This window comes from Labrus bergylta, chromosome 9 (assembly GCF_963930695.1).
Source record: "Labrus bergylta chromosome 9, fLabBer1.1, whole genome shotgun sequence".
NCBI classification, from domain to species: domain Eukaryota; kingdom Metazoa; phylum Chordata; class Actinopteri; order Labriformes; family Labridae; genus Labrus; species Labrus bergylta.
In genome coordinates this window covers 18,838,737-18,865,776 of record NC_089203.1, presented here as the reverse complement: position 1 = coordinate 18,865,776, position 27,040 = coordinate 18,838,737, and the positions used below count along the sequence as shown (strand labels likewise).

The 27,040-nt window shown below is 41.2% G+C and overlaps 2 protein-coding genes across 3 annotated transcripts in view; one reads left to right on the top strand and one right to left on the bottom strand.

Moving 5' to 3' along the window:
- drp2 (dystrophin related protein 2) overlaps positions 1-11,643 on the top strand; it is a 159,525-nt gene extending 147,882 nt beyond the window's left edge. For both annotated transcript variants that reach the window (XM_065958492.1, XM_065958491.1), the window contains 6 exons: positions 2,096-2,161; positions 4,621-4,767; positions 6,292-6,544; positions 8,805-8,922; positions 9,065-9,151; positions 9,585-11,643. In XM_065958492.1, the coding sequence (XP_065814564.1) occupies positions 2,096-2,161; positions 4,621-4,767; positions 6,292-6,544; positions 8,805-8,922; positions 9,065-9,151; positions 9,585-9,604 (691 nt within the window). In that variant the 3' untranslated portion in view covers positions 9,605-11,643. The remainder of the gene's footprint in view (positions 1-2,095; positions 2,162-4,620; positions 4,768-6,291; positions 6,545-8,804; positions 8,923-9,064; positions 9,152-9,584) is intronic.
- Positions 11,644-12,771: 1,128 nt separating this feature from the next.
- LOC109985405 (aryl-hydrocarbon-interacting protein-like 1) lies at positions 12,772-26,680 on the bottom strand. Its single transcript, XM_065958501.1, has 8 exons — positions 26,333-26,680; positions 25,147-25,326; positions 24,590-24,778; positions 22,886-23,062; positions 22,177-22,318; positions 16,892-17,496; positions 14,585-14,729; positions 12,772-13,992 (listed from the first exon to the last, which is right to left on the bottom strand). The coding sequence occupies exons 1-8, from the start codon at positions 26,426-26,428 to the stop codon at positions 13,265-13,267; spliced, it is 2,262 nt and encodes a 753-aa protein (XP_065814573.1). The 5' UTR covers positions 26,429-26,680; the 3' UTR covers positions 12,772-13,264.
- Positions 26,681-27,040: the final 360 nt, after the last annotated feature.

The following is a 27,040-nucleotide window of genomic DNA, read 5'->3' as shown; positions in this document are numbered from 1 at the left end:
ACCACACATGTTTGCACAAGACACCCACACACTCCCACACATAGAGAACTACTATTTCTTTCCACTCACTGCCCCTTCTCTTCTCATTTGCTGAAAGAGACTCATGTTTTTTTAGAGGCTTTCTGACGAATAGAGTCACAGATTGAATTACAAGGGGTCTGGTTCACAGGCCGGGGCCCTACAGTAAGAGGACATGAGGACATGAATGAATCCTAAAATTTCTCAGTGTTGCGGTCCCATTTGACACTGCAGAGAAAGATGTAATGTGGATGTCTCTGACAGCCTCTACATCACCCCCTCCCTGACTCTCCTCGTCCTCACATCCCTCACTCCTCCAGCTGACGACACTCTGTGAAAGATGACAGCATGGGGTGTGTGGAGTGTGTATTGCAGCTTATATACAAGGCTAAGACTTTCATGTGGCGAGTGTTATATATAGGTGGCTAGCACAAGGCTCTTTGCACACATCAGGTGGCTTCTTCATGTTGTCTAATTGCCTCACATGAGTGAGAAAATCTCCCTTTTTTATCATCTAACACATCTATCAGGAGCATGTGATATTAAGTGGACTGAAGCAACATGTGGTCAACCCAATAATAGTCAATTTGTCTCAAACTGAACTTACATTAGGTTGTCTCCTAACACTTTGAATAGGTGTCAGAGTGGGTGGTCTTGTGCATTCAAAGTGAAAGCCACATCTGTCTAATGAGGAGGCCGAGGTGATAGTAAAGGAGACCAAAGGGTGCTAAACACTGCTCCTGAAACAGATGTATTATACTTCAATAAATTAGGTAGCGTATATTATGATTTTGTTTGTTATAAACACACAAAGAAACCATGACTATTATTGGTGTAAAGAGTGTTTTACTGGGTATTATTATACTAAATGATTATTAGTTTAGATGCTATGAAACAGCAAACATTGCGTCTGCTCATTCAAGTGACTCAATCGAAGTGCAAACTCTAATGAAAGGAAAGTAGTTCCACGGTTTAAGAGTGTGAATAGGCTCACTGAATAATTGAATAACATTGGAGTACTTAAAGTGTGTGACTGTTTCTCTTTATTAGAGCTGGTATATAAGCCATAACAGTCACTTTAATATGAATTAGCCAAAATATGCTCTTTAATATGCAGCCTTTCATTATGTTTTATTAAGTAAACAGACTTTGTTTATACAGCCTTTTGTGCAAAACACTTTACAACTTGCCTATCATTCACACACACACACACACACACACACACACACACACACACACACTTACCTAGAGCTCACCTCTGTGCTAACCATTGGGAGCAATTTGGGTTGAGTGTCTTGCACAAGGACGATGACCTTTAAAAAAAACAAACAAACTTAAAACACACACAATCTTGTCTTTTCACGCACTGATGTGAATTTTTTGGCTCTGATTTTCATTATTCATGCCAATAGATCTAAACCAGCGTAAGCACCATGTATTTTTAACAAGCTTTAAACAATTTTGCCCCTCTGCAGCGTTTTGTATTTGTTATAGTGGTGAAACAGTTTACGGAGCAGCATGAGAGCAGCTGTCCACTGACAGTCAGCAGGGTATGAAGCAGGAGTCGAAGAGCTGTCCTTGGTCCTGAAATCTACACAGGAGCTCACTTGCTGCCTCCTTGCACACACACAGCCGCAGTCCATGGTGCTGGACAGCAGCACATTTCTGAAGGGCTTTTTTTATTGGTTGCATGCTGGCAGACAGTATTTTATCAAAATGTTATCCTCTCTCCTCTTGGACACTTTTATAGCTTGTACGAGTAGAATTTCTGCCACTCTGCAGTCTTGTCAGTTGTATGTTTGTGGACAGCTTGCTGTTTAGTTTCAGTCCATAAAAACTAAAAGGCCACACACATTTTTATTCACAATACTTAAAAGCTAAACTCTACTGTTTGTTGGTTTATCTTGCGTTTAAAGAAGCATATTCTCACTGTGTATTTTCCTATTTGCTCTGATTCTCATACACTGTCGTGTCTGTATGCATACATGCATTTATTTGTGTCATATGCTGTCCTTGTGTGTGTGTGTGTGTGTGTGTGTGTGTGTGTGTGTGTGTGTGTGTGTGTTTATATTTATAGGTTGGCAGAAATGGAGAGCCAGAATTGTTCATTCTTCACGGACAGCCTGTCTCCTGATGAAAGTCTGTAAGTATGCTGCCACCTCATTACAAGCACAGCCTTTCTCTGGGATTGTGTGTGTGTGTGTGTGTGTGTGTGTGTGTGTGTCTTTTATGTGTGAGTATGTACACTCCAACCCCCTCGAACACTTGATTGTTTCTGTGTGTAAGTGCGTTTTCTCTGGCATGTGCATGCATGTTCAACTGTTCGGCAAACAGTGGGTAATCACATAAGTAATCAAGCACATAATGAAAATGACCCACGGCGAGCAGTGTGCAGATTTAAGTCTTTTACTGTGGTCTCTAGTAGATACAAGAAAAGCCCCATTGTGTGTTTGTTTATTGAAGCTGGCTGAGTGCTGGTGGTTACATCAGTGAGAGGAATAGGGATGTTTGATGAAAATGAGGCAGCCAATAAGGTGAGGCTTCTTTGTTGACAATCGAGGACGTGCTAGGTTGGACAGTGGAGACTATGTGTTTGTTCTTGTCTGTGTCTTTTTTTGTTGACATCTATGTGAGCTTGTAGCTGTTTCCCTCTTCTCTGAGAAGTTTTTGTCTTCTTTTAAAGCCAAGATTGCATGCCCAGCAGCTCTGTACACAGTGTCTGCTCTTTTAGGGCTCCAGGTGTGTGTCTGTATGTGTGTGTGTATTGAGAAGATTGCTCATTATTTCTTGTCAGATGTGTTTTATGTCGGTCGGTGTGTGTCTTTGTGTTTTGAGAGAAGGCTGTGATTGACACCACAAGAAAAGATTTGACAAAAAAATCCACAAAACCACACTACTCGTCTGCAGTGCCACACTTTTTCCTGCTGACACTTTAGTGTTGCATGCATCCCGAGTGTTCCTTTGATGGAGCTTAGCCACAAAAATGTTTGTATAGCAGTGCTTGTACATATAGTTTTGCATCTGTGTTTGTCTATACCGCTATGCCTGGGAGGGTGTTTGTATGCATGACACACCGCTTCTGCCCCTTGTGTGTAGCCGTGTTTTTTTTTTTTTTTTTTGCTCTTGTGCCCTCGTTTCCTGTTGTACCTATTCGTCAAATGCGTCCTTTTGTCTGTCAGCTCCTCTCTGTGTTTCCTGCTGCATGGCCCTGTACATGTCGCTGTGCTATCTGTGCCTCCAGCTGGTGTTTGGCTGGCGTCGTACTGTTCCCTGTCCTGAACCATGCCGCCTGTGTGTGCAGCTTTTCACCTTCCTACTCTATGTGCTGGTCTGATATCGCTGTTGCTCCTTCCTACATGTCATTTGACATGAAAGTTCTTTAACCATGACGCATAGACCAAAGTAACCTAAGCTTCTCCTCCATACATTAGTTTAATACAAATCCCAATTAAAATAGTGTTTTTTTTTCTGAATAATATATACAGTATATGCCATGTTCAAAATTAGAATTTAAGCCTTTTAATGTTTATTTGAATAATCTATAGACAACATTTGCTAAAACGTATAATTATCCCTATTAGATTTTTTTCTCTTTCTATTAACCACTAAGTCACAGAACAATTTCCTCCTCACTGATAATACTGTTGGCAGCTGGCTTTGAAAAAAGTTAATTACATAATAAAAGTCGAGGCTATTTCATATATCTGTAATTAAAATGTAATTGCTTTCATATTCTCTGTTTAATTAAGTTATATTTATATTTCTCAGGTGTAAATATAAAGGTAACTCTCCATATGGAAGTAATGGAATGTAAAAGTGTCTTTTCAAATGACGAGGATGGGAGGAGATGTGTTTAACAGTTGCAAGGAGAAGAAAAATATTCCTCTATTTACATATTAAATTAATTTTGTTTAACTTAAACAAGTATGGCCATTTGTTTAACTGACCCTAAACTTCTTAAAGTAAATGCCTAAGCAAGACCGAAGTAGGACCTCCTAAATAACAGATCTCAGTGCTCAATCTTAAATAAATCTGGCTATCTCTAGTCTGTTCAAGCTAGATCTATAAATTCTACATTTAATGTATAGTTAAGGATTACACCTCAAGGTCTATAACTCGACTCTGAAAAATAGATTGTGTTGTGTCCTGAAGCAGTAAAGCAAGACTACATTGGCAAAAAGATTTCTTTCCATTACAATAATTGCCAAACATTTAACAAATGCAGTTATTGGTTTACTGCCATAGGTCTGACTGATGTTCGACACATTATGTTTTCTGTTCTGCTGACAATAAAGTTGTTATTATTCGGGCAATGTATAGCTAACGAGCCACCTCCCATTTTCAATAAATGTGTCTTGCAGTGAGCCAAGTTTATTACAGAAAAAGTGAGTATTTGTGAACCCGGGGCAGTTCTTTTGTCATAGCGTCCCATCACATTGTGTCCAGTCTTTTTCGTTGTGTCCTACCTTGAGAGACCTTCCATCACCCTGCTTGCCTTGCCATGGCCTATGTTCTGTCCCAAGCTGTCCCTGGCTCTGCTTTGTGCTGCTGTTGGCTGTGTGCTGGTGGCTCAGTGTGCTGTCTCCTGTGTGGGGGACTCAGGGATGAAGATCAGTACCTCCTGCGTCACTCCAGCCCTGCCCTGGACAATGACTCACCCTGCGGACAGCACATGCTGTTGGCCCACCTGGAGCACCAGGACAAGGAGCAGCTCCAATGCACCCTCGCCCGCCTGGAGAACGAGAACAGGTCCTTAAAAAACACATCATAGAACATGGTACATTTGTTGTGTGGTGCAGTCACAAAAACATCTTTCTGAACCAGGTTGACTGCACAAACTATAACACATCAGCAGAGTCAGCTTCTATCACAAGCATCAGACTTTTTGTTAGCATTGAGAACTGGGTTAAATTTGATGTTGCTATTAGGTTTGTTTTTGGGATAAGGGGGGAGGATTTCTTTCAGTAAAGCTTCCCAGAAAGCACGCTATCTGAAATGTATGTCTTTATTTGGAAGACTTACTTTCTATTTAGTGCATCTGCTGAATTTTCACACCGTCTGTAGATTAAAACCTTCCAAACCATATTGAAACACGCAGCATGCTGAAATATTTTCTCTACATCACACACTATATTGCCCTTTGCTGGTGTCCCTCAGAAGTCTAAATGACATTCTTTTCCGACCCACTTCAGTTCAGATGTTTTGCATCCTGGTAGCTGAGAGGTTTTGGCATTCAATAAAGGAAGCAAATTCATTTCTCCTGTCCACTTAATTGGTAACTAGAGGCAACTTTTATGTGAATGATTCATGTGAATAATTTTCCCTTTTTTTTCCAATTGTGTTGCAACCTTTTTTGCGCACACAGTGACACACACACACACACACACACACACACACACACACACACACACACACGCACACTCACACACATGCACACTCACACGTATGCCAGTGCCCTGTGGGTGGTTAAAACCTTGACCCAGTTCAGTTTTTCTCTACTAAATATTCTCCCTGTTATGGCAATTCAGTGGGCTCCATTGTCCCAATTTATGAACACACATTAGTTTATATCCACTTCTGTGCCTCATAGTTGAACAATGTAGGATAAACTAACACACACTTTTTTTTATTTAAATGACTTTCAAGCAATAAAGGATATTTGCTCATTTGTAGCCCAAGTGAATTCATATGACTTTATTTGTGTAATAAATTGCTCATTTAGATATAATAGTTTGGCCTTCATCAAAAGTGTATTCTGCTCCAAAGGGGATGGATACCATTTTAATACTTCACACTATGTATTGGATTTTAACATAAGAAAAAAATCTCTCTAAAGAAGAATATTGTATTACTCCATTAGCTCTTTTTTGCGGTTTCTGTTTGTCCTAAATAGAAGGCTCACTTATTCACCACTTAAGTAGAGCAACATGATTTTTTTCAGCAGCCAAATAAATTAAAACACGTTTAGTGATGCTTCACAGCACAGTGCACAGTTAGTTAATGGCTTTAACGTCACACACATGTCAGCGATAGATGATGGTTTTAATGCAGCTTATATTCAAAATGGGGGTGACTCAGCTCCAGGCTCCAACACGCTGCTTTGTTTTTACGTGTTGCAGTAATTCCACCACAGTATGCCAAGATTATTTTGTGGAGACACATATCTGTCTGTAAAAACAGAATGAAAGGATTTGGTTGTATATGTGTGCTTTGCATGCTGCAGCATCAATTGACTGTTTTTCGCTCCATGTGTCCTCATCTGTGGGTCCTCAGGGTGCTACAGGGCGAGTACAGGAGGCTGAAGTGGAAGCACGAAGAGGCAGCATCGGTTCCCATGCTGACTGAGGCTGGAGAGGGAGGTCCAGGTTCACCCACAGCAGAGGGGCAGCAGGATGAGGAGCTGCTGGCTGAGGCACGGGTCCTCCGGCAACACAAAACGCGTCTGGAGACACGAATGCAGATCCTGGAGGACCACAACAAACAGCTGGAGTCCCAGCTGCGCAGGCTCAGGGAGCTACTGCTACAGGTAGATGTCTGTAAGAGGCAGACGTGGGGTGTCATAAAGGACAGGATGTGTTTTTTTAGAGAAACGTACTTCAGCACAGATTGGGATTTGCTTTTCTATCCACTACATGTGGAGAGCAATAAAGCACTTTTGCTCCCTGCCATTTATTTTTCCACGTGTTAACATACAGTCGCATCTCAGCACTTTCATGAATGAAATATTGTGCAATGTTGTAATTGTTTCCAAGTTTTCATTGTTTTTACTTTCTTCTTTTAAATGTCAGTTTATTATTATTATTGTTTTAAACGATGGCTTGTTAGTTTATTGAAGTTTTTCACTTAATTTCAAGTTGATTTTAACTAGCTTTGGTGTTAGTTTTAGTTTGTATAAAATATGATACCTGTCAGGGGAGAGAACTCAAAGGTGTGCATTACAAACCCAAGTCATTACATCATCTAAATACAAAAGATAGACAACCACAACTCTGCACTGGAGACAAACCATGTTTCATTGGGCCATAAGCATAGGGACCCAGATAGAAGAGGGTCGGGCCGCCCCAGGGCGACACTCATTAGTCCCCTCACCGTGGGGCTAATACTAGAAGTGTAGAATTTCATAAGTACTAGAACTGCCGTCAGCACGTCACTGATGTCAGAGAGTTCTCAACCATCAGAATCCCTGTGGCTCATCTCCTGGATCTTTGCCAAAGCCTCATCTTGTCTCCTCTTTTCATTGTTTTGTTTGGCAACACGTCTTTCTGTGTGTGTGTGTGTGTGTGTGTGTGTGTGTGTGTGTGTGTGTGTGTGTGTGTGTGTGTGTGTGTGTGTGTGTGTGTGTGTGTGTGTGCTTATGTCAGTGTGTGCACATGTGTGCATGTCTCTCTCTCTGTCTGTCTGTCATTGTTCAGATAGTACCCACGCATAAATATAGAATACATCCATAGACACACAGACTCATTAAGAACTATTTGTGCTTGTGCATGGATGAGGCCAGACTGTCAAACCTCACATTGCTATGTGTTTAGGGAGACATAAACATTGACAAGCACAAGATGGTTGGAAGATTTGCCAGCATGAAGAAGAGGAGGATGCAATTTTTAAAAGGGGATGGAATATTTATAGTTTTCAGAAGTTTCTGAAATACACTAACTAAACTACACTACAGCTGACAGAGCAGGGACATTTGGGACAGGAGCAGAGCAATAAATAAATCCTAGGCTTTCTGCCTAAAGGGCAGAGACAAATTCAAGTCCAATGGTTTGCAACCACAGTGCCTCACATACATTCTTTAAGTACAACAAGACATAGATGATCCATGTAAAAAATGTAAAAATGACAACTAGTGTGAAAATGTGAAATTTGAACTTTGAATATATGACATTGCAAGATGGAACGACCAGTAGTGGGAGCACAAAAAAGTGCAGTATAGAAAGAGTTAAGGTAGAGGATAAGCTTTAAGACACCCTGAAGTGTAATAGAAGGGATTTACTGCAGTCTGAAGGAAAGTTGTGAAAAAAAGATGGGCAGGAGAGTAGGAGCTGACACATGCGGTTGCTGGGTTACTATAAAATAAAAGTGTAAATTGTTTGCAACGGGAATACGGTGGCAAATTATGCATGCAGGTCGCAGACTAAAGAAAAAGCAAAGGGAGAGGGCTGCAACAGGAGAAAAGACACATCGAAAGAGAGTAGGGGTGCTTCCTCTTCAGGTCAAAGAGTTGGAAATTCAGAGTGAATAGAAAAGATTGTGTGGCAGGAGAAAAAATGCAGTTCAATTCCTTTTCTCCCGGGACCAATATCACAGTTTCATTTCCTCAAAACATAAAATCTGCAAAATCTGCCTTTGTTGTCAGTGGAAGTGTATGTATGAGTTCCTTCTAGTCCCTGCAGACACCTCAGTTTTGACTACTGCACTTACTCACCTCATGAGTATTGCTACACTGCTGCTATAAACAATACAAAAGATGCTGGGTTGCATGTATGTGGTATTTGGGAATACCCTAAAGGCTTACATTATGCATCTTTGATTGTGATTTAAGGCCTCCCCCCACCTTCTTGAATGAATACCTTTCTTTTAATCTGTCTATCACAGCACAAATCACAGTAACCTGATGGTTTTGTGTAACAGATGTCGGGCTAAATTGGCTTTTTTTTAAATGATTCTGCTCTGTGATGACTGCTGGCTGACTGCCATCAACTATCACATTCTCATTACTATGTGAGAGGCTAAACAGCTCTGTAGGCTGAAACATTGAGCAATTATCTGTCTTTCCAAAAAAACAGCCCAAAGATGATTCAGAGGCCAATGGATCAGAACCGTCAACTTTGTCATCTCCTGTGTCCGGAGGGGGACACCACGGGGAGCCGGCCAGCAGGGAGACCACTGATACTGAAGCAGCAGGTCAGCAACGTGCAGCCAGGCTCAGATGTGGGCTTCACACATGCATGCTCATTGAATGTGAAATCAAGCAGCCGCTCCAATCCCACTCCTAACCACTCATAAAGGGGTAACAATCAGTGTTTTTTTTGTGCTTGTGTGTTAGGAGATTATATGGAGCACGAACAGGACACGGTGCTGCAGCTCCAGGAGGTAATCGAGCAGCTGAGAAATGTCTTCCCCTCTGAACCGGGTGAGTTCATCCTAGCTGCAAGGATCGTAGCAGCCATAGCATCCCAGAGCTTCGGAGTCTGACTTCTTAAACTCCTCCATCACCCGCGGGAGAATGAGAGATGGAGAGGAGAGCAAATATGTACTGCTATGGGTCGATAGTAGGGGGGGAGGGACGGGGAGATTAAGTGGCAAGAGAGGAGGAGTAAGATAAAGGGGAGACAGTAGCACAGAGAGAAAAAGAGAGCGTTAGCGTCACACTGTGAAAACTGTCCCGTTGCATTTAAAATGCAATTTGCTGGGCAGTTTAAAGCCTGTAACTTGAACAAAGAAAGGGATTATCATAATTACAGCCGTCTTAGTTATAACCAAGAACATTCTGTCAGTCTTGTGAGTGTTTAATGGAAATTGTAAAAGCTTTTCCTTTTTGCTCTTCCTCTCTTTTCTAATTTCAGGCACCACCTCACACATCTAACCCTGAGTGGGCCTAAAGGGGCAGGGAGAAAGCCCGTAAGGACGCTTGACGGCCGAGGGAGGAGCTCCATATGGCTCAGGTCGGCCACAATCCACCGGGCGCTGTGACCACTGCAGCAGCTATGATACCCAGAGCTTAACCCTCCACTGGAACTCTGTGCACTAAAAGCCTTTTTCATGCAAACTGCTAAAGGCTCACGCTGATGTCCGTTTGGCCAGGTCGTGCTTTAAAACTTGCAGTGGCGCAGCCTGACACCATGTTAACCAGCCAAAGGAAACTAAAGTAAGCAGCAGGTCAGGGAGACTTTGAAGTAAAAGGAAAATGCTCAGCCAAGACACTGTGTTCTACCAGTATCTGTGTAGTCATTCGAGGGTGTGAAGCTTTATATCAGTCCACAGCACAAATTGGACCAATGATTTAAAGGACTCTTAAAAAAAAATGCAAAAAGGAATGAGAAGAAAATACCCTTGTTTGGTCGGAATGCCTCTATCTTCAGTGTTTGTGTGCGTGTTTTTTTTTTCCATGAATGTCTTATCATGGTTTGTATTTTTGTTTTTGAAGGGAGGTGGTGCGTTAAAGCTCGCTAGCGTAAACTAGATCAGGGTTGGGTGAGTCCATTTCATGTGGCTGCGTGGTGCGGATTGTCAGGGAGTTGACAGCAACCACAACAAGCTTAATTACTTTGTGAGAATGACACATCATGAGTTAAATCCATGTTTATTTAAGACAGCCAAAGTGCCCGCTAGCACAGCGCCTCTGTATGCACACACTGTGTTTCTCTTATCCTCCCTAAATGCTTGTTGCTGTCACTGCTTGCCTCTCCTAAGTGAGCCCCTTACGCACATGCAAAACCACTTGCACCCGCTGTATGTGCACACACACATGTATGCTGCTACATCCATACTAATGCACCTGTCCCTCATTGTGCACAGCTACACAAACTGCTCCCTGCTCGATCGCTTACACGTGCTGAACTGCATCCCAGGAATACCGACCTCCATGAAAATTGAGCGTCATTCATCTCGTTGTCTCGCAGGATTCAGACAAGCTTTCAGTTTGTATTGTGACTGAAATTGGGGGTTTTTGTTGAGGAAATGTCTTCTGATAAATGTCAGACCTCCTCTCTGTAATCTTTGTCTTCTCCTGCTGTGTGCAAAGAAAGAAGAGGAGGGAGCTCTAGGCAGAATAGCGTCAGGCTGAAGCTCTCTCTCTCTCTCTCTCTCTCTCTCTCTCTGTCTGCAAGGCCAATTCTAGACACTACAGGGAGTGATGCAAGGCCGCCATGACATGATATTCCACTGACTTCTTCTTTAATGATCCCCTCTCTTCATGTAGATTCGCAAAGAACAGTCACTATTGACCCACACGCCCAATTTTCAGTGCTAATGCAGACTTAATTGCTTTTAGATTTACAAGAAGACAAGTAGCTGAAATGGCTTTGCCCTCACGGTATCAAGGTCATTGGGCGCATTCTGTTTAGACACAGCACAGTCAGTTAACGCCTTAAAACCAAACTAAATCCATATAAAGTAAGGGTTTATGGCCTTCCCCCCCCCCCCCCTTGTGTGCTATATTTTCAAGGAAGGAGGTTGCATCAGCTGCCTATTTGTGAGTCTGCTTCTGTCACACCCTAGACAGGCTGTAGTTCATTTGAGGAAAATTAGACAAGTGTGCGTGAGCATCCATTCATTGAAAACCAACTAAATAGTGCTTTTATAGGTTAACCTATGTTGCCGGGCTGATGCTTGGAGGGACAAAAGATCTGAGAGATAAGAGGAAAGGTGGTAGAGAGGGAAGAAAAATACAATCCATTTATTGCTCGAGGGCTGGTGGGAGAGATCCACTTTGATGTGCCTGCCACAGCGAGAAATCTCCAGAAGCAAGACAAGAGATTGCCTGAAACCAGTAAGCTGTGGCTCCGTGTGTTTCTCCGCAATCACACCACTTGATTCTCACAGAAAAGACGGAGATTTACACAGAAAGGAACTCATCTTTATTCTTAAAAAAAAAAAAATAAATAAAAAATAAACACGCTATGACCTCATATACATGAGTTTGAAACCCATGTTCCTGCACTCATTACCCCTCCAGGCACACAGCGCTCACATTTTGACATCATCCTCCCTTCTCAGCACTCAGCCTACCTGTACGTTTATGATTCTGTTGCTTGGGAACTGTCCCCCAAGCATGCAGAAACACAGGTTTGTGAGTCGGTAGTGTGATAAGCTGTTCTTAATACAAATGCTTGTAGCCTTAAGGGAAGCGAAAGTCAGCGCTGCTCCCCTCTTCTCCACTTCCGCTTCCACTGTTAAAGACGAGTCATTATCATCTGTTGAATCCATCTCCACTTTAAGTGCATCTCTCACAAGTCAGAACAAAGGGCAGCAGAATAAACTCGACAAGCAATGTTTACTCGTTTTATTTATTGGTAGTCACAGATCTCATTTCTCATTGATGATCACCCGGCAGCCTCGCACTCCATTCTGCGGTATGTGGGCGCACATAATGATGTAACAGTGACGCGTGAATAAACAGCAGAGGAGGGATTCCCCATAGGGCCGCGTGTCAACATTTGTCATGTTTGTTTTCAGACAATAATGAGGAGGCAGTCTGAAATGAATATATTTTGTGGTCCCATGACAGATTATTATACATCAGTTTTTCCACGTGCTAAACAGACTTTTGTGGTCCTCCAGTTGCACGAGAGTCACACATCTCATCGACTTATCTGATCCATGCGCAAGTTCCTTTACCAGTAGCAGCTCCCTATATTCCTAACACATACTAAAACTCGCCCTGCTCTCTCTTTATCGCTCTCTGCGGTGCAACTGAAGTTGTTTGATTGAAGAAGAAGGCTCTCCACGGAGGCAAGAGTCACCCAGAGGACACAGCCATTTCGCTCCAGTCGTCATGTAGCCGGCCGACCCGGTAATGGCTCCAATCATTACCCTCCATGTCTACTGTCATGTATCCAAAGCTTAGAATAAGGACACATGCGCTTCTCATGACAGGGCAATGAATCACCTAACCTCAAACACCATGGTGTTTAAAACACTAACACATATACACACACACTCATAACTCACTGGTGGACTGAGGTTACTCATTTGTTTTTTTAAATCACCATTAATATACCTCATTAATCATTCAACTGTTTATTTTTTAACGGGTTTTGATTTGATGTTTTTGTCCAGCACTCAAACACTTCTTGCTGTCTTTTCTCTGGAGTTTTTAATCTGTGAAAAAAAGAAAAAAAGGTTTTCTGAAGAAAGGCTTTTTACTGTAATAACAAGTGGGTTACTGGCTGCTTTCTACTCTTTGTGTACAGAAATAAAAAAAACTTTGTATTTGCCAAACTTCTGTGCTTTTTTTTTTTTTTCCATGTCCCTGCAGTTATCCCTCCGAGAACTGAATAATGAAACCTAATGCGGGTTTATGTTTACATTAATTTTTCTTCTTGTGTTTATATTCGGCTCTGTGTGTGGCAGAATCAATATTTCCAGTTGAGACTTGGGGCTTTGGCTGTTTATCACTTGTCTTTCTCTCACTTTTTGTAATTATATTCCTGCCCCCCTCCCCCCTGATTTAGGTCAAATCCTTTCTGCACACAGCTTCCACGAGTTCCTTTGGCCCTGCACGAGACATTTCCAGCCTGTTGGTCTACTCTGATTGAGTGTCACCACTTCCTGCCTCATCACTGCTGCCTTTGTTCCCCTGGCTTGTTCTGCTCGGGCCTATTGCAGCACTTGATTGGCATTTGACCTTCTTCCTGCCCTTATCGAGTGCTGATCTCTTGCTCACTACATTATCTCCGCCTGTGCCGCTGGCCTCGGGATCACTATCTTCCTCTGCTGCTCGGTGATCCGGTGCACCTTGCCTGTCCTCGTGTACCATGACCCTCTCTATATTTTTATTATCTAACCCCTCTCCACTCGCTCTCCCGCTCTCTGGGCCCGGCTCTTCATTACTCTGCTCTGCTTTTGCATCTGGATTTTTCTCTGCCTCTGCGTCATCTCCTGCCTTCGTCTCAGCAGGGGCAGGTTTCTCTGTGCTTTCCTTGTCTTCTATTTCTCTGTTTTCTGTCTTCTTGTCAGCTTCAGTTTTTTCTTCAGGGGCTTTCTGTGAAGTTGGATCTTTCTTCTTTCTTGCAGCACTCTTTGTCTTGCTGCCACCAGGCCCCCACTTCTCCTGCGTCGTATCCCAGTAAGTCTTTTTCTGGCGGGCATGCATGGTGCGTAAGCTCTCGCCCATCTTTTTTAGTTCCTGTCGCACGAAAGATTTAAACTGTGGGTCTAATTTCTCCACCATTTCAAAGTCCCGCCTCGCTTCACGCTCGTTGCACAAAGCGGCATGTGCTCGTGCTCTCTGGTACACCGCCTTAAAGTTACCTATGGAATATGAGAAAAGTCAGTGAAGTGACTCACATAAATGACTGAAATACTGAAAACAGACTGGGTTAGCAAGATTAACAGGTCAGAAAGAATAAAACTAGTAAGCAGTAAAGTAAACTTGTGAGAATAACGGCGCTGAACGCCAGCGGTGAGAAATGAAAAAGACAAAGTTTTAGGCAAAGTTGGAGAGAAATAAATGAAGGAAAAAGGAACGCATACGAACAACCATTTCACATCAGCCTACATTATAAATAATTCAGACATAGTCAAAACAAAAGAAAACAATGAATTTCTTTTTTTTTGACTCTGATGTCCATGGGTGGGTGCCAAGGGGAGAGAAAGAGAGACTCTGCAATGCGGTTGTGAATGTTTGGTTCCTTCTTTCTGGTAAACTCAGAGATCAAGGATTGTTGCTCTGCTGATGCAGGCATTTGCTGAGGGCCCGGCCTTTGTACCAACAACACCTTGATACTTTTTAAGTTTAAATATGACAACGTGTTTGGAAAACTAAGCATGTTAAATACTCATGTGCCTAGTCTTGTATAAAAAAAAAAACAACGTTTTTTCTAACTTTAAAACAAAAAATTACCTTTATGCGTCTTCAGCAGCTTGGTGTTGAGCTCCACCACCTGCTGGTAACGTTTGAGCTCCAGCATGCACTGGCTGAGGTTGAGAGTCAGCGGAAGGCGCACGTTCTCCAATAACTCCCAGTCTTCACTCTGTCGATCCACCTGCTGAGTAAACACAGAGAGCACAAGCTGAGTGTGTGTGTGTGTGTGTGTGTGTGTGTGTGTGTGTGTTGGGGGGGGGGGGGGGGGGTCATGGTGATGGATGACACACAAAATGTTCAAAAGATGAAACAAGAATAAAAGTTGGACGACCAAAATAGAGATGAAAAACGGGAGAAGGTTGGGGGAATGATGGAGCAGACAGATGCTGAAAATGATGGGTTAAAGAGTGGACAGTTGTAAGAATAGAAGGGAGAGAAATGAAGACGGAGGAGGGCAGGTTGACGGGAAGGAGGCGTGAGGGAGCTAGACAGCGCCGTGTGCCATGGGTGAGGCTGTTTAAAAAAAAGAAAAAGAGGAGAGACAAAGCACAGGTGAGTGCTGTCACAGTGATATCTCTGTGGATAGCTGTTATTTTTAGCCTTCTTTTCCCTGCTCTTCACTTCGCTAGCATACCTACAATGCCACAGCTGCTCGTCAGTAGAAGAAAAACAATGACAGCTGATTACATTTTACGAGGCACAATGCTTTTCATGAGACAACAGTTTGGCACAAACAATCCCTTCATCCCTCTGAACGGCTCAGACTGGAGGCTGTTAATAATGTCAATCCTGTTGTCCATCTGTGCATTCATTGTCCTCACAAAAGGTTTTATTTGACACTGGATTTTCCAGCCCAATACATATTCTTACATTTGTGCATGCTTCTCCTAACCTGGCAGGGTCAGACCAATTTGCAAAGTCTGATACTGTTGAGTTGAAATGTGATTTGTTATGACAACCAATCAGAGAACAAGGTTATGTACCAAAGGATGCTCGGCTAGGTAGCTAGTTATTGTGCCTTTTTTTCAACATTATTGACAGAGAGCATCAGTTTGTTCAGTGCTGAGGCCACAGTAGATTCAAAACATCCATGACAGCAGTCATATTGGGTTTTACAAAAAAAAAAGAGAGTTAAAACAAGCTACAGCTAGTATTAATAATAACAAAATAATAATTTAGTTTTATTCTGTCATTTTCAGGAAATTGTTGTTGATGTCACATTTTAGTCTCTGTTTTCTGTTTTGGTCAAGATTGATTCATTTTTTCATTTCAGTCTGATTTTAGTCAGATTTTTATTTTAGTTGTATTGTAGTCAATGTTTTAGTTACAATTGTCAGACAGTTTCATCAAACTTAAATGGGTTTTGCTGGAAGATATTTCTCATGGCTGTAGATGTCCTTAAGAAGTAAGAACACCATACATTATTTAGTCATCTCGAATAACTCAAACTGACACACAGGATCTGATTCATAAAAGGATTGTGTGGCACATTATCTATTTGAGGACAGAACTGAGCTCTGTCAGGATCAGGGGTGGCCCGACTGGGGCGCTGACTAATGCAGGGTAAGCTTGTGAGCATGAGTGAAAGAAAAGCATTTTTGACCCTCTCTGTTTCCACTTCTCATTTCTACTTGATCTATCAATCTATATATAAATCTAAAAAAATGCTATATTCATGTGTATTTGTAAAAAACGAAACAAAAAAAAAAACCAGAGTGCAAACATTACAATCGTCTTAGTTTAATTCTTCAAGAAACCATAAAGGAGATTAAAAAAAAGTTGAAGAACGAACTAAAGGAAAAGTGTCACACCAGAATTCAAAGGAGGCCACAAGCAGCCTCCAACACAGCCCGGATACTTGATTTTAACACAAGTCCTGCCTCTGTCGAGGAAAAATCTTTGTTAAGGATTTTGGGGTGGCAACTAAACAGACTTCATGGCCGGCCTGACAACCCCTGGCTGCCCCCTGGATCTGCCCCTGTTCATGATGGAAACACAGCTGAGAGAAGCGATGACTGCAACAACAACTAAAAAGTACCTCCAAAAAAGTGGAAGCTATTTTTGTCGTTCACAGAGATACCACCCAAAAAGAAGAGAAGAAGCAGCCATCTTGGTTGTTTGTGGAGAAGAAACCTCAAAGTGGCAGCCATCTGATTGATTACAACACAGCTCAAACCCACTCCATGCATATATTGTCTATATGAAGGCCTGACCGGAATCAGGTCAGACGGAAATGTGTGTATACATGAGGAGGACCAGACACATCTACCTGAATAAATAAACTACGAGTTTGAAGATGAATCTATCCTCTAGGCTGTGCTTAAACCCTCTGTCTGTTACACTTACCTTATTCTGAAGGAAGTCCACATATTCTAATGCCTCCTTTAGTTTTACAGACGCCTCTTCAAATGTTTTTTCCTTAATGAGGAAGTTTCCTTCTTTTTGCAGCAACATGACCAATCTTAACATCTGCTGCCAGTCCTTCCCGTCTGTTACATTGGAGGTAGCCTCAGAGGTGTTTGCTTCCTCTTTGTCTCCTGTGCCCTCAGTGAGTGTGATCTTATTTCCCCTGAGCTCCTTGTTATGGACCTCTGTACATTCTGATGGAGATCCTTCTTTTTCTTCCTCCACTTGGTCTTTGCCCTCGATGTTGACGCTTTCACTGTCTTTTTGTTTTCCTTCGTCCTCCACCTCTTCGTCCTCCTCATTACGCTCTCTCTCTTCCTCGTCTTCCTTTTTGTTCTCCGTTTTCTCCAGCATGTTCCAGTATGTCTCCTTCTCCTCCCAATACTTCTCCTTCATGCGTTCTGACAGGGCCTTCAGCTCTCGGTGGACAAGAGAGGCCAGAGTGACGTCCAGGTGGGACACCATGTGGAAGTCTCTCCGGGCTTCCTTTTCATTCCACACGGCAGCGTGAGCCTTTGCTCTCTTGTAGTAGCCCTTCACACAGTCTGAGACACAGAAAACACACACAAATACAAAAGGAGAGAGTTATTAATGTCTAACAGATAAATATTCAAACTATAACCTGCTCTGTGAAGCTGAATCTGATGTGGAGATTTATCAATGCAACCTGTGTGTGTATTTATTTCTTACCAGCACTGAGTTTGCAAAAGAAACAGTTCACCAAAAACACATAGCCTACATGCTACAGCTCCTTTCCTCACTCAAACATTACTCAGAGAATAACAAATTATTGCTACTAAATTATTTCCTTTGTCTCCTCAGACATATCTTTCTATTATTAATTGAATTCTGATGTCTTTTAATACAGTCTATGGTTTCTTCCAGACTTAAACTAGCAGAAGAAGACAAATGAACCATATGGAGAAATAAATAGAAAAATGAGAGAAACAATGTTTGCATGATTCAGTTCTTAATACTGACTAAACATTAATTATACATTTTGATGTCTAAAAAATGTTTCAAGGCTATAATTTAAGAAACACTTGAGTTAATGATGGGAGTAATTTATGCAGATTGAAGAAAAAGATACCATTATGCACGATTGTTTGTTGGACAGAAAAAAAATATGTGTTAAGAATCCCTCCAAACCAGATGTGTACTGTGAAGGGACCTCACTGTAGTGCCCCTCTTCTCAAAGGCTATTAGCAAGAAACTGGAGACATGCCAAAATAGAAATAGTTTGGTATCAGTGGTAGGAACTGTTTCTAAAAATCTGGCAGTCACTATCAAAATGTTTGTGTTGATCACTGGACAATGTGAAGGGTGAATTGATGACACAGAGGGTTTGAGCTTGTGTTTTTCTAAGGACCTTGTATTCAACAATGTGTCCGTCAGCAGCAAGATCCCAAGCAGAATATTCTTTAAAATATATTTATTTGGCATAACAAGCTTAAAGAGGATTTTAAATGTTGAATGTTTTTTGTGATGAATAGTGAGAAACTAACATTGGTGTCAACCGTTCTATTTTTAATCTTTATTTCTAACTATATCAGTCACCAATTTGAAAAACTGTGAAAAAAGAACTGATACCGGGGATTCTCATTTAAAAGCAAATCAAGGCTTCGCATGTTATGTGAAAAGTTTAGAATGTAGCCTAAGACAAAAAAAGTTTGGTGCTGTGAGAGAGAGAAAAAAGATCCCACATCAGGACTTGACTGAAACAAGGGGAGCTTTGTTTAGTAGAGTCAGAATCTCATATCGAGGGTAAACTGAGCTCAGTTTGTGACATTGACTTAATAAAGGTGGGATTTTATAACAAATTGTCCTCGTATTATTACAAAAACTTTGCCTATTTGCTTTGGATGAAGATTTTCTATTTGTTAAATGCTAGCAGCCTGTTAGTTTAACAGCTACCCCACTCTACCAAATATTAAAAATATCACATTAATCAACATATTTGATTTGGTTTCTATTTAAAAAGGTCCAAAAAAAGAACATCTTGCTAGCTTTACTGAGTCTGGCTAAAATGAATAGTCCAGGATGAGTCCCTGTAAAACCGTTCATTGTTCTCTACAGATACCGATTGAACTGGTGTCATTGAAGATGCTGGCATGTGGACTTAGTTCATTTAGACAGAATAAGACTTACTGTTCCCTCATAGTGTAAATGACAGATATGAAAATGTCATCAGTGTTCTCATCTTACTCTCCGTCAAAAGTGATTAAGTGTATTTCCCAGAATGCACACATAAATCCACACCGTACTGCCTCTGTTTCAGCAGAACAGACTCATGGGCTTTGTTAGGTACTCACTGATGGCTCTGATTTTCTATTCCTGCAAATTCAATTTCCCTCTACGATAAATCTCCATTCAGCCAACACTTAAACACATTTCTCTGTCGCCTCTGGCAGAACAGACACTGCAATGGGAGCTTTTCTGAAGAATAACTGGGTTAAAATAAAAGGAAGAAACAAGTGGAGTGACTTCAACAGAAATAGACAACATGACATTGAAATGCTCATGAAGTGGATAAGAAAAACATGTGAAAAGGGTCCAAATAAAACTTTATGTACAGCTAAAAGGGATTGGAAAAAGGGAGCTAGAGAGGGTTAAAAAAAGAAGAAGAGAAAGAGGTAAAGATAGACTGATGCGGGTGTTGGGTGGATCTTTTGTCATAAGCCTTTTCAAGAGGACTGCACCTTGAGCTGGGCTAGTGGAGCTCACAAACTGCTGCTCATCATTTCAACGCTGCCCTTCTCTCACAGGCGGGGTTTAAATCCTTCATCCTCCTGCTCAGAAACCACACACATCATATAAAGGCACATTCTCGCAGCTGTATACACACATATAATAAAACTGGGAATAGCATAAAGGCTGCCTCTGTGGGCCCCATCCCTGTGAGAGGGACATGATTCAGAAGGCTCTGAAGTGGATATTGTGCCAGCATGTGAGCTCCTCCAGGATTATATGAGTAGCCATGGGTATGACAGAACAATTCCCAGGATGGCTTCAGCCATAAAGCCCTCCCACATACTTTCAAAGAATACACAACATGCAAGAACCACTGCAATAAAGCCAGCCAAAGGCACCGAACACTGACCTGTGAAGTTTTCTTTTTACAACATTTGAAATAGTTGTTTGTTAATGTGTTCAGGCCAGGCGGTTGAAGAAACTCAGTAGCTACAGGTCACTCTTTTTACTCATCACAGAGCAGCTTTTCCTGTACTTTATTACAAAAAAAAGAAGGTTTGACATATTCAGAAATACTCTTCTTTGCTTCCTTGCTGATCTGCCTGTTAAGTTTCATGCTAAAGCAACGCCACAGTGTGCTTTGTTTAGCATGATGACGGACAGTTTTAGGAATTAGCTAGCTGCTGAGGCTAGTAAAATTTCACCTACAATATTTTTTACATTGTTTTTATTTTTTAACCTTTACAAAAATGCGGGCCCATTTCATCTGAAACAGAGTCAGGATCTACAGCCATGAGACAGTGTTCTTAGATTAGCATAAACGTAAAGCTAACAGGGGTTAACAGCTAGCAAGGAAGATTTATGTTACCTTTGATCAAAGCTTACCATCATCTTTAAAGATAAAAAAGACTATCTGTCAAGAGTATCTAAGTTAATTCATCTTAAGACAACAACATGTTCATGGTTTATTTATCATGTAATACAGAAACCATGTAAATGTATTGATATAATGAATTATCTATTTCCTCCAGATCGTGGTACGATCATAAAACATTAGAATAATGGGTATCTGGTTGATTTGATAGAAGATGTCAGCCTTTAAGCTCATTAAAACACAATGGAGTCTCTGTGTTAGACTTTGATTGAAGTAGAGGCTGATGCTTTGATCAATAATGGGTTCACTCGTTGATCTGACCTTTTCAACTTCAGTGAGCTTCTACAGAGCAGTCGTCAGAAGCCATTTATGTGTGCAGGTATATTACGACTACCGGTCTCAGAAAAGCAACATGAGTAATAAGAATAGATGTTTTTAACAGGTTTATCTTCTCATTATCTTGAAAGACTAAAATAAGTAGTGACTGTGATCTCAAGACAGTAGCATTAAAAAAAAGACTTGTCTGTCCTTAGCTGACTAAGGACAGACATGGACACAGGACACACGTTATTAGGTCGGACAGGCATGCCTACTATACTGACCAGGCCAGTTTGTGTCTGATATATGCCTGATTAAGTGAACAATCCTGGCTCCTTCCCAGGTTTTTTTTTAAGTATATATACATAGCCTACTTCGGAAAATTACAAATTTCAAGTCACGGTTCAACATTTTAATTCCTATCTTGCAAAGCAGTGTTTCACAATCCATTTTCAGATTCTATCTCCTTGTAATAGCCAAATCCCCTTTAGCATAGAGACTGGAAGCACAAACAGCTAACCTAGCTCTATCTTAATATCCCTGTACCTTACCAATTTCTCATTCAGGGAGGGCCAAGTAGCTGCTTCAGGTCTGTAAGGACCAGATCAATAAAAGATTTTTGGGACCGACGCCGATATTGATATAAGGGATAAAGAAAATCAGATTTCGATATATATTGGCCAATACTTTCTTAGATCTATCTTTGATCCGTAGAGATAAATAGATATAAATATACACATTTTTTGCGGTCATCCCTAAAACGCAGTTATCAAACACTTGTGGAAAAGGTATACAATCAAGACAAGATGGTCACTCAACTGGAAAGTAACTGATGTTGTATCACCGCTTGACAGACTGGAGGGGGAAAATGCTTGTTGTAATCCATATAGCACACTCTGCTGGTGATAGCCAAAAATGTAAATGCTATTGTAATTCAATGATACTCAAATGAATGCTATTTGACTGGTGAATGAATCTAGGAATATCAGTGCATATCTCAGATACATTTAGCTGATACGATAGTAACTTGGTATCGGCCGATATTATTGGCTGGCAGATTAATCGGTCGGGCTTTAGTGTCTATGTGCTAAGATAAGCTTTACATCACCTGGCTTTGCTTCATATTAAAACTAGAGGCATGGTGTGGGTGTTAATGCGCTTCTTTCTCTCTGCACTTTTTTGTATAAACAGATTTTTCTAAATTATGAAACTGTGTGAATGTACTTGACACTAAAAAAATAGAGTCAACTCTCCCTTGAAAAGGTACATTAGTAATGTGTTTTAGCATAAAAAAAGAAAACATAATCATCTATCTAAAGATTTTTATACAACAACACTTTACCTTTGTGTTTCTCCAACAGTTCAGTGGTGTGCTCAATAACTTCATAATACTCCTCCAGCTCCAACATACACTGGCAGTAGTTCAACTCCAGGGGGATGATCATTCGACCTATATTAATGTAGTCCACATCACCTGGCATCTCCTACACACACAGACACACGCACAGATGGGATAACAAGAATATGATCAGCGCTGCTATGTTCCTTGGCATCCCCTACACATATTTGAATAAATTATGCGAATTCTGTAGGTTTAAATATTGTCAGACAGATTCAAACATGTCACTGGGACACCAATCTCTGCCTGACAGCGCTTTACAAGCTGTTTGCACACAGGCCAGGTATCTGAAGGCCTCTAACATCAAACTTGTTAACATGTCTAAAGCTGCCAACAATCCATTTCCAACACACAGAAAGAATGCTTAACTCTCTCATATCAGTACATCTCATAAACAACATGTTCTCCCCCCCAGTATACTTCCGGCGGTCTATTCCCCTCTCATCCTAGACAGACTTCCACAGCTCCCCTTCCTCTGTTCTTTCTAGCCCTCCCACCCTGCTGCCTGTAATCAGGGACACAGTGAAGCAGAGCAAAACAACAGACAAGGAATTTCCCAAAGGAAAGAGAGGAAGTTGCATGTCCCAAAAACCTTAAAAATCCTGAGACAACCTCACAATTCACAATCCGGTTGCCTCCCTCATTTACTCACTCTCGACTGGATCGTTTTGAGCAGCAGGACGGCCTCTTTGTACTTGCTGGCAGCCTCTCTGAATTGTCTCTGAGTGACCAGCGCATTGCCCTGCATGTGGAGACTTGGCACGGCCTGCAGCTTCTCATCCTTGTCCATCATCCACGACTCTCTGTAGTAGGACATGCTGTCTCCCACCTGGATGCAGCAGGGGAATGAGGAGAGTGCGAAGGATCAGAATTGTCGTGAAGAAACAGGTTTAGGTGGCTTACAGAAGGGTAAAGAAACCATGAACCTTTATAAATGGAATTGTGCTACAGTTTTGTAATATGTTGTTTTTAAATGATACTACTTTGTAATTTATGGTTATGATTAGGTCTCGGGTAAGGGTTAGGGTCAGTGTTTGGATAAGGTTTAGATTGTTAAGGTTAGGGTGATTTATGCAGGGTCCATTGGGGGAAATGTTAAGGGTTAAACTTGTGAAAGGGTTATTGTATTTGACTATTTATGCAGAATACCTATTATTTATTACCACAGTAACAAATACTCTTCCCGGATAAAACAACAGACTACATCTGAAAAAGTAAAACAAAAGAAAAATAAAAGAAGTCTAAGTCAAGTTTAACATCAGCTAATTTAGCCCTTCAAATATACCAGGGATTAGAGTTAAAGTGTTAAGGTTAGTATGATTTGTGTGACATATTTGGTTATCAATTCCTGAGATTTTACAACAAAAGTTTAATGAAACAGTAAATCATGAGGCGTAATTACATAGAGAAGGGCCTGCATTACCACACAGTTATTTTCTGTCTATTGCTCATTAAACCTGCTCAGGTTAGAGTGATGCAAAGCTATGATGGCATTTATTAAAAAATCATCAATAAGAATGATTTACTTTTAATTTCTACTGAAACAAACAAAACAAACAAGAAAGTCCCCCCAGTCTTGAAAAATGATTGTAATTATATTTTTGAAAAGAACAATAACTTGTTAACAAAATCATTCATCAAAGGCAAGCAAGTTCCAAAATGTCACACTCGGAAAGGGTTCATTAAGCATCTAGGGTATATTCACTTTGGCTACTTGAAGCACTTCAACACTTCTTGAAGTATAACTTCAAATATACTCAGATTGCAACCACATGCAGTATATTATTACAATTGGCCAGTGCTGCTTTCATTCTAAAAAGATCTGAATGTTCTTCCACCGTTGAAGATTTGTCAACATGTGAAGCTGTCAGCAACAAGAGGAACTGTAAATCACTTCTACAGCTTCTGGACCCCTGGTGAGTGTTAAGCTAGTTCTGGATAATATATTATTTCAAAGTGTTATGTTCTCGGCTTAGTGGGAATTTCCTTTTGTCATTTCTGTCAGTGGATCAAAAACCATGTGGTATGTAGGAGTGACATTAAAGGCAATTAACTGTCAGCCATTGTTTACACACGCTACATTTTGAGAGCGCTGAATGTTGGGGAAAAAAAAGAAGACAGCAGAGTGTTTGTATTTTTGGGCTATTTATACCTTAATTGTAGAGATAGAACAGTGGATAGTGTTGAGAGAGCTAGAGAGAGAATGTAGAATGACACGAGGGACAGGAGCCACAGGTCGTATATTTGAACCCGGGCCCCCCCCTCTTTGATGGCTACAGCCTCTGTACAAGGGGTGCAAAGTAATCGCTAGGCAACTGGTGCCCCACACAAGTAGTTTCTTGCCACTAATGCTTACCTGTAACAGCTCCATGATAAATATAAGCGGTTGTGGAGTTCTCATTAGCTCATCCAGCTCTGGGAAACCAGTGGTGTGATAGTGAAACATGTTTCCCATGCCGCACATGTGTCTCTGGCCCTCGAGAGGGTCTTTCCCTTGAGCGATCAGCCTCATTCCCTTGGAAACGATGGGGTATAGACCTGTGTGCTGCAAAAAGAACACATCAACAAGAACACAAACAACAAGTCACCAACTATGAATAAAAACACTTAATCAAAATATAAAAACCCTGGTGCCGCCAGCTTGTGCCAGTCAGCTCTACAGAGGAAACACAAGAAATGGCCACAGTACTACTTACAATTGACAACTTCTCATGAAGAAAAAATACCATTTCCCCTAGAGGACTTCTCCGTTTATGAGTATGTGTCACACTGGACATGAAGAAAGCTTCTACAGGTGCATTAGTATGCATCATAATGAGGAACAGAGGAACAGTTTCCCCTCTTAGTACTAATCAACTATTGAGACTCATTTTCTTATATCCGTGTAAACGTGAAGTTTGTGGTTCAACTCACAACGGCATCACACCAGAACTCAGACACCTCGCCGATCCTCATGGACATCAGCAGGGTCTCCCAGACTTCCATCTTGAACATCTTTCCCACAAAGATCTCTGCTGGCCTGCATGCCAATCGACTGTCATCAATTACAGTTCGTTCAAAGTCGTCCAGCAGTGTCTGGAAATGGAAAACCAGCTGGAATGGAAGGAGGAGTCCGGGGGCAGGGAGGGTTAAGAGGGATGTGAAGGATGACTGAAACTACTCATACAAACTATTCATAAAACAATAAAATAAATGGTATCATGTTGCACAGTTTCTCAATCATTTACGCAGGAATTTGTTCTTTCTTTATACCGATTTCAGTTCTTGTTTTAATGAATATCTCTTGATATATTTCTTCACTACACTTGATGTTACACATCTTTTTACCATAAATTGAAATATTATTTCAGGCATGCATTTTCCTGGACCTATTTTCCAGTGTCTAACGGATGGTGTGTTTTTTGGCCACAAAAAAATTATAGTTAATTAAGTAATTATCCTATTTTTTCAAAAGTTGAATTGGAAGGAATACTTTCATTATTTTCTTGTGTGAATAAAACATTCTGGTTTTCATTAGTTGATCCATCTGTTTGTGTGCATGTGATAGACCTACAAAGCCTTAACCATCACGCTTTAAAATTACATCGCCCCCTTGAAACCCTACTAATTATAGCTTAACAGATTGTGTATTATGGACTGATTATGCGTAAGCAAGTGGGAATCATTCACCCAAGGGGACACACACCAAACACAGAGGTAAATGGAAATTCAAGCTGACATGGTCATGGAAAATGTTTGTCACAGTGTCCAGGACCGGTGCCATATGGCTGGATTTGACTAGGACAGAAAAAAAAAAAGTCTGTGACCAGCGGATCAGTGGCCGAACAGAAACAAAGATACAATGCCAAAAAACATGTTGCAATTTGGTTGAGCAAATGTTTTCTCTGTGTGGAAGTGCCAGACACAGAATAAATTCCCTGACTTCATGAATAATTCAACAGAACCTAATAGAAGTGGGCAGAGCAACACACGGCTAAAAATACAGTTTTAGTGGAACATTGATTACAGTAAAATAGCAATTATGCAAAGATCCATTTTCTATCACACTCAGTTTAAATCTCATTTAATTTGGGTTATGGGGTGAAGTGTGACTTGCTACCTTTGCCCCAGGTGGAAAGTGTGGCAGCGGTCCCTTTCCTCCTGCCAGAATCTTCTTCTTGACTCCTGGATGGTTGAGCAGGTACGTCTCCTCCATCGTCCCTCTGCCTTCAGCAGTTTCAGACAGTAAAGTGTGTGTACTTTGGAGATGTCTTTTTTCCTCTTTAGGTTTTCTGGCTTTCTAATTAGTCTAGTAGAAGGAGTCTTGGCTGGGTTAGCTGCTCTCTGACAGATGGCAGGATTAGGCAGGGTTTGGAGGTGAACACCATAATCTCAGGAGCTAATCTCTCGCCTTCCCCTGTGATTGGTGGGACAATCCCTGCAGAAGGACCAGGAGACGTGGAAATGACCATCGTCCCTAGAAACAGGTTGACTAGAAAGTTCTAGATCACTCTCACCTGGGCTCAGATCATTCTGGAAGAGGGAAATCTGATGACGTAGATGATGATTTAGTGACGCAGCTGTGCAGCTATAAAGGGAGTTGTTATTTTCACACAGGAGAGGAGACGTCCATGCCCTTTAACCTTTAAACTACAGCTGCATCTTTTTTTTATTAATTTGATCCTTTATTTATTTCTTTAGATGTTTGCTACCAATTATCAGAAAATGACATCAGACCTGAAACTCCATGTTGCCAAATGGTTTAAGTCAAACCAACAGTATAACATGGGTTAGGGTTAATAATGCTTACAAAAGACAAAGTAACAAA

Bases quoted from the DNA above. Each gene is read 5' to 3' on its own strand.
- LOC109985405 (XM_065958501.1), bottom strand. From the start codon at position 26,428: ATGGAGGAGACGTACCTGCTCAACCATCCAGGAGTCAAGAAGAAGATT. The intron at 23,063-24,589 runs GTAAGCATTAGT...TGCTGCATCCAG, and splicing joins TTATCATGGAGCTGTTACAG to GTGGGAGACAGCATGTCCTA. The intron at 13,993-14,584 runs GTAATTTTTTGT...CATATTCCATAG, and splicing joins GCTGCTGAAGACGCATAAAG to GTAACTTTAAGGCGGTGTAC.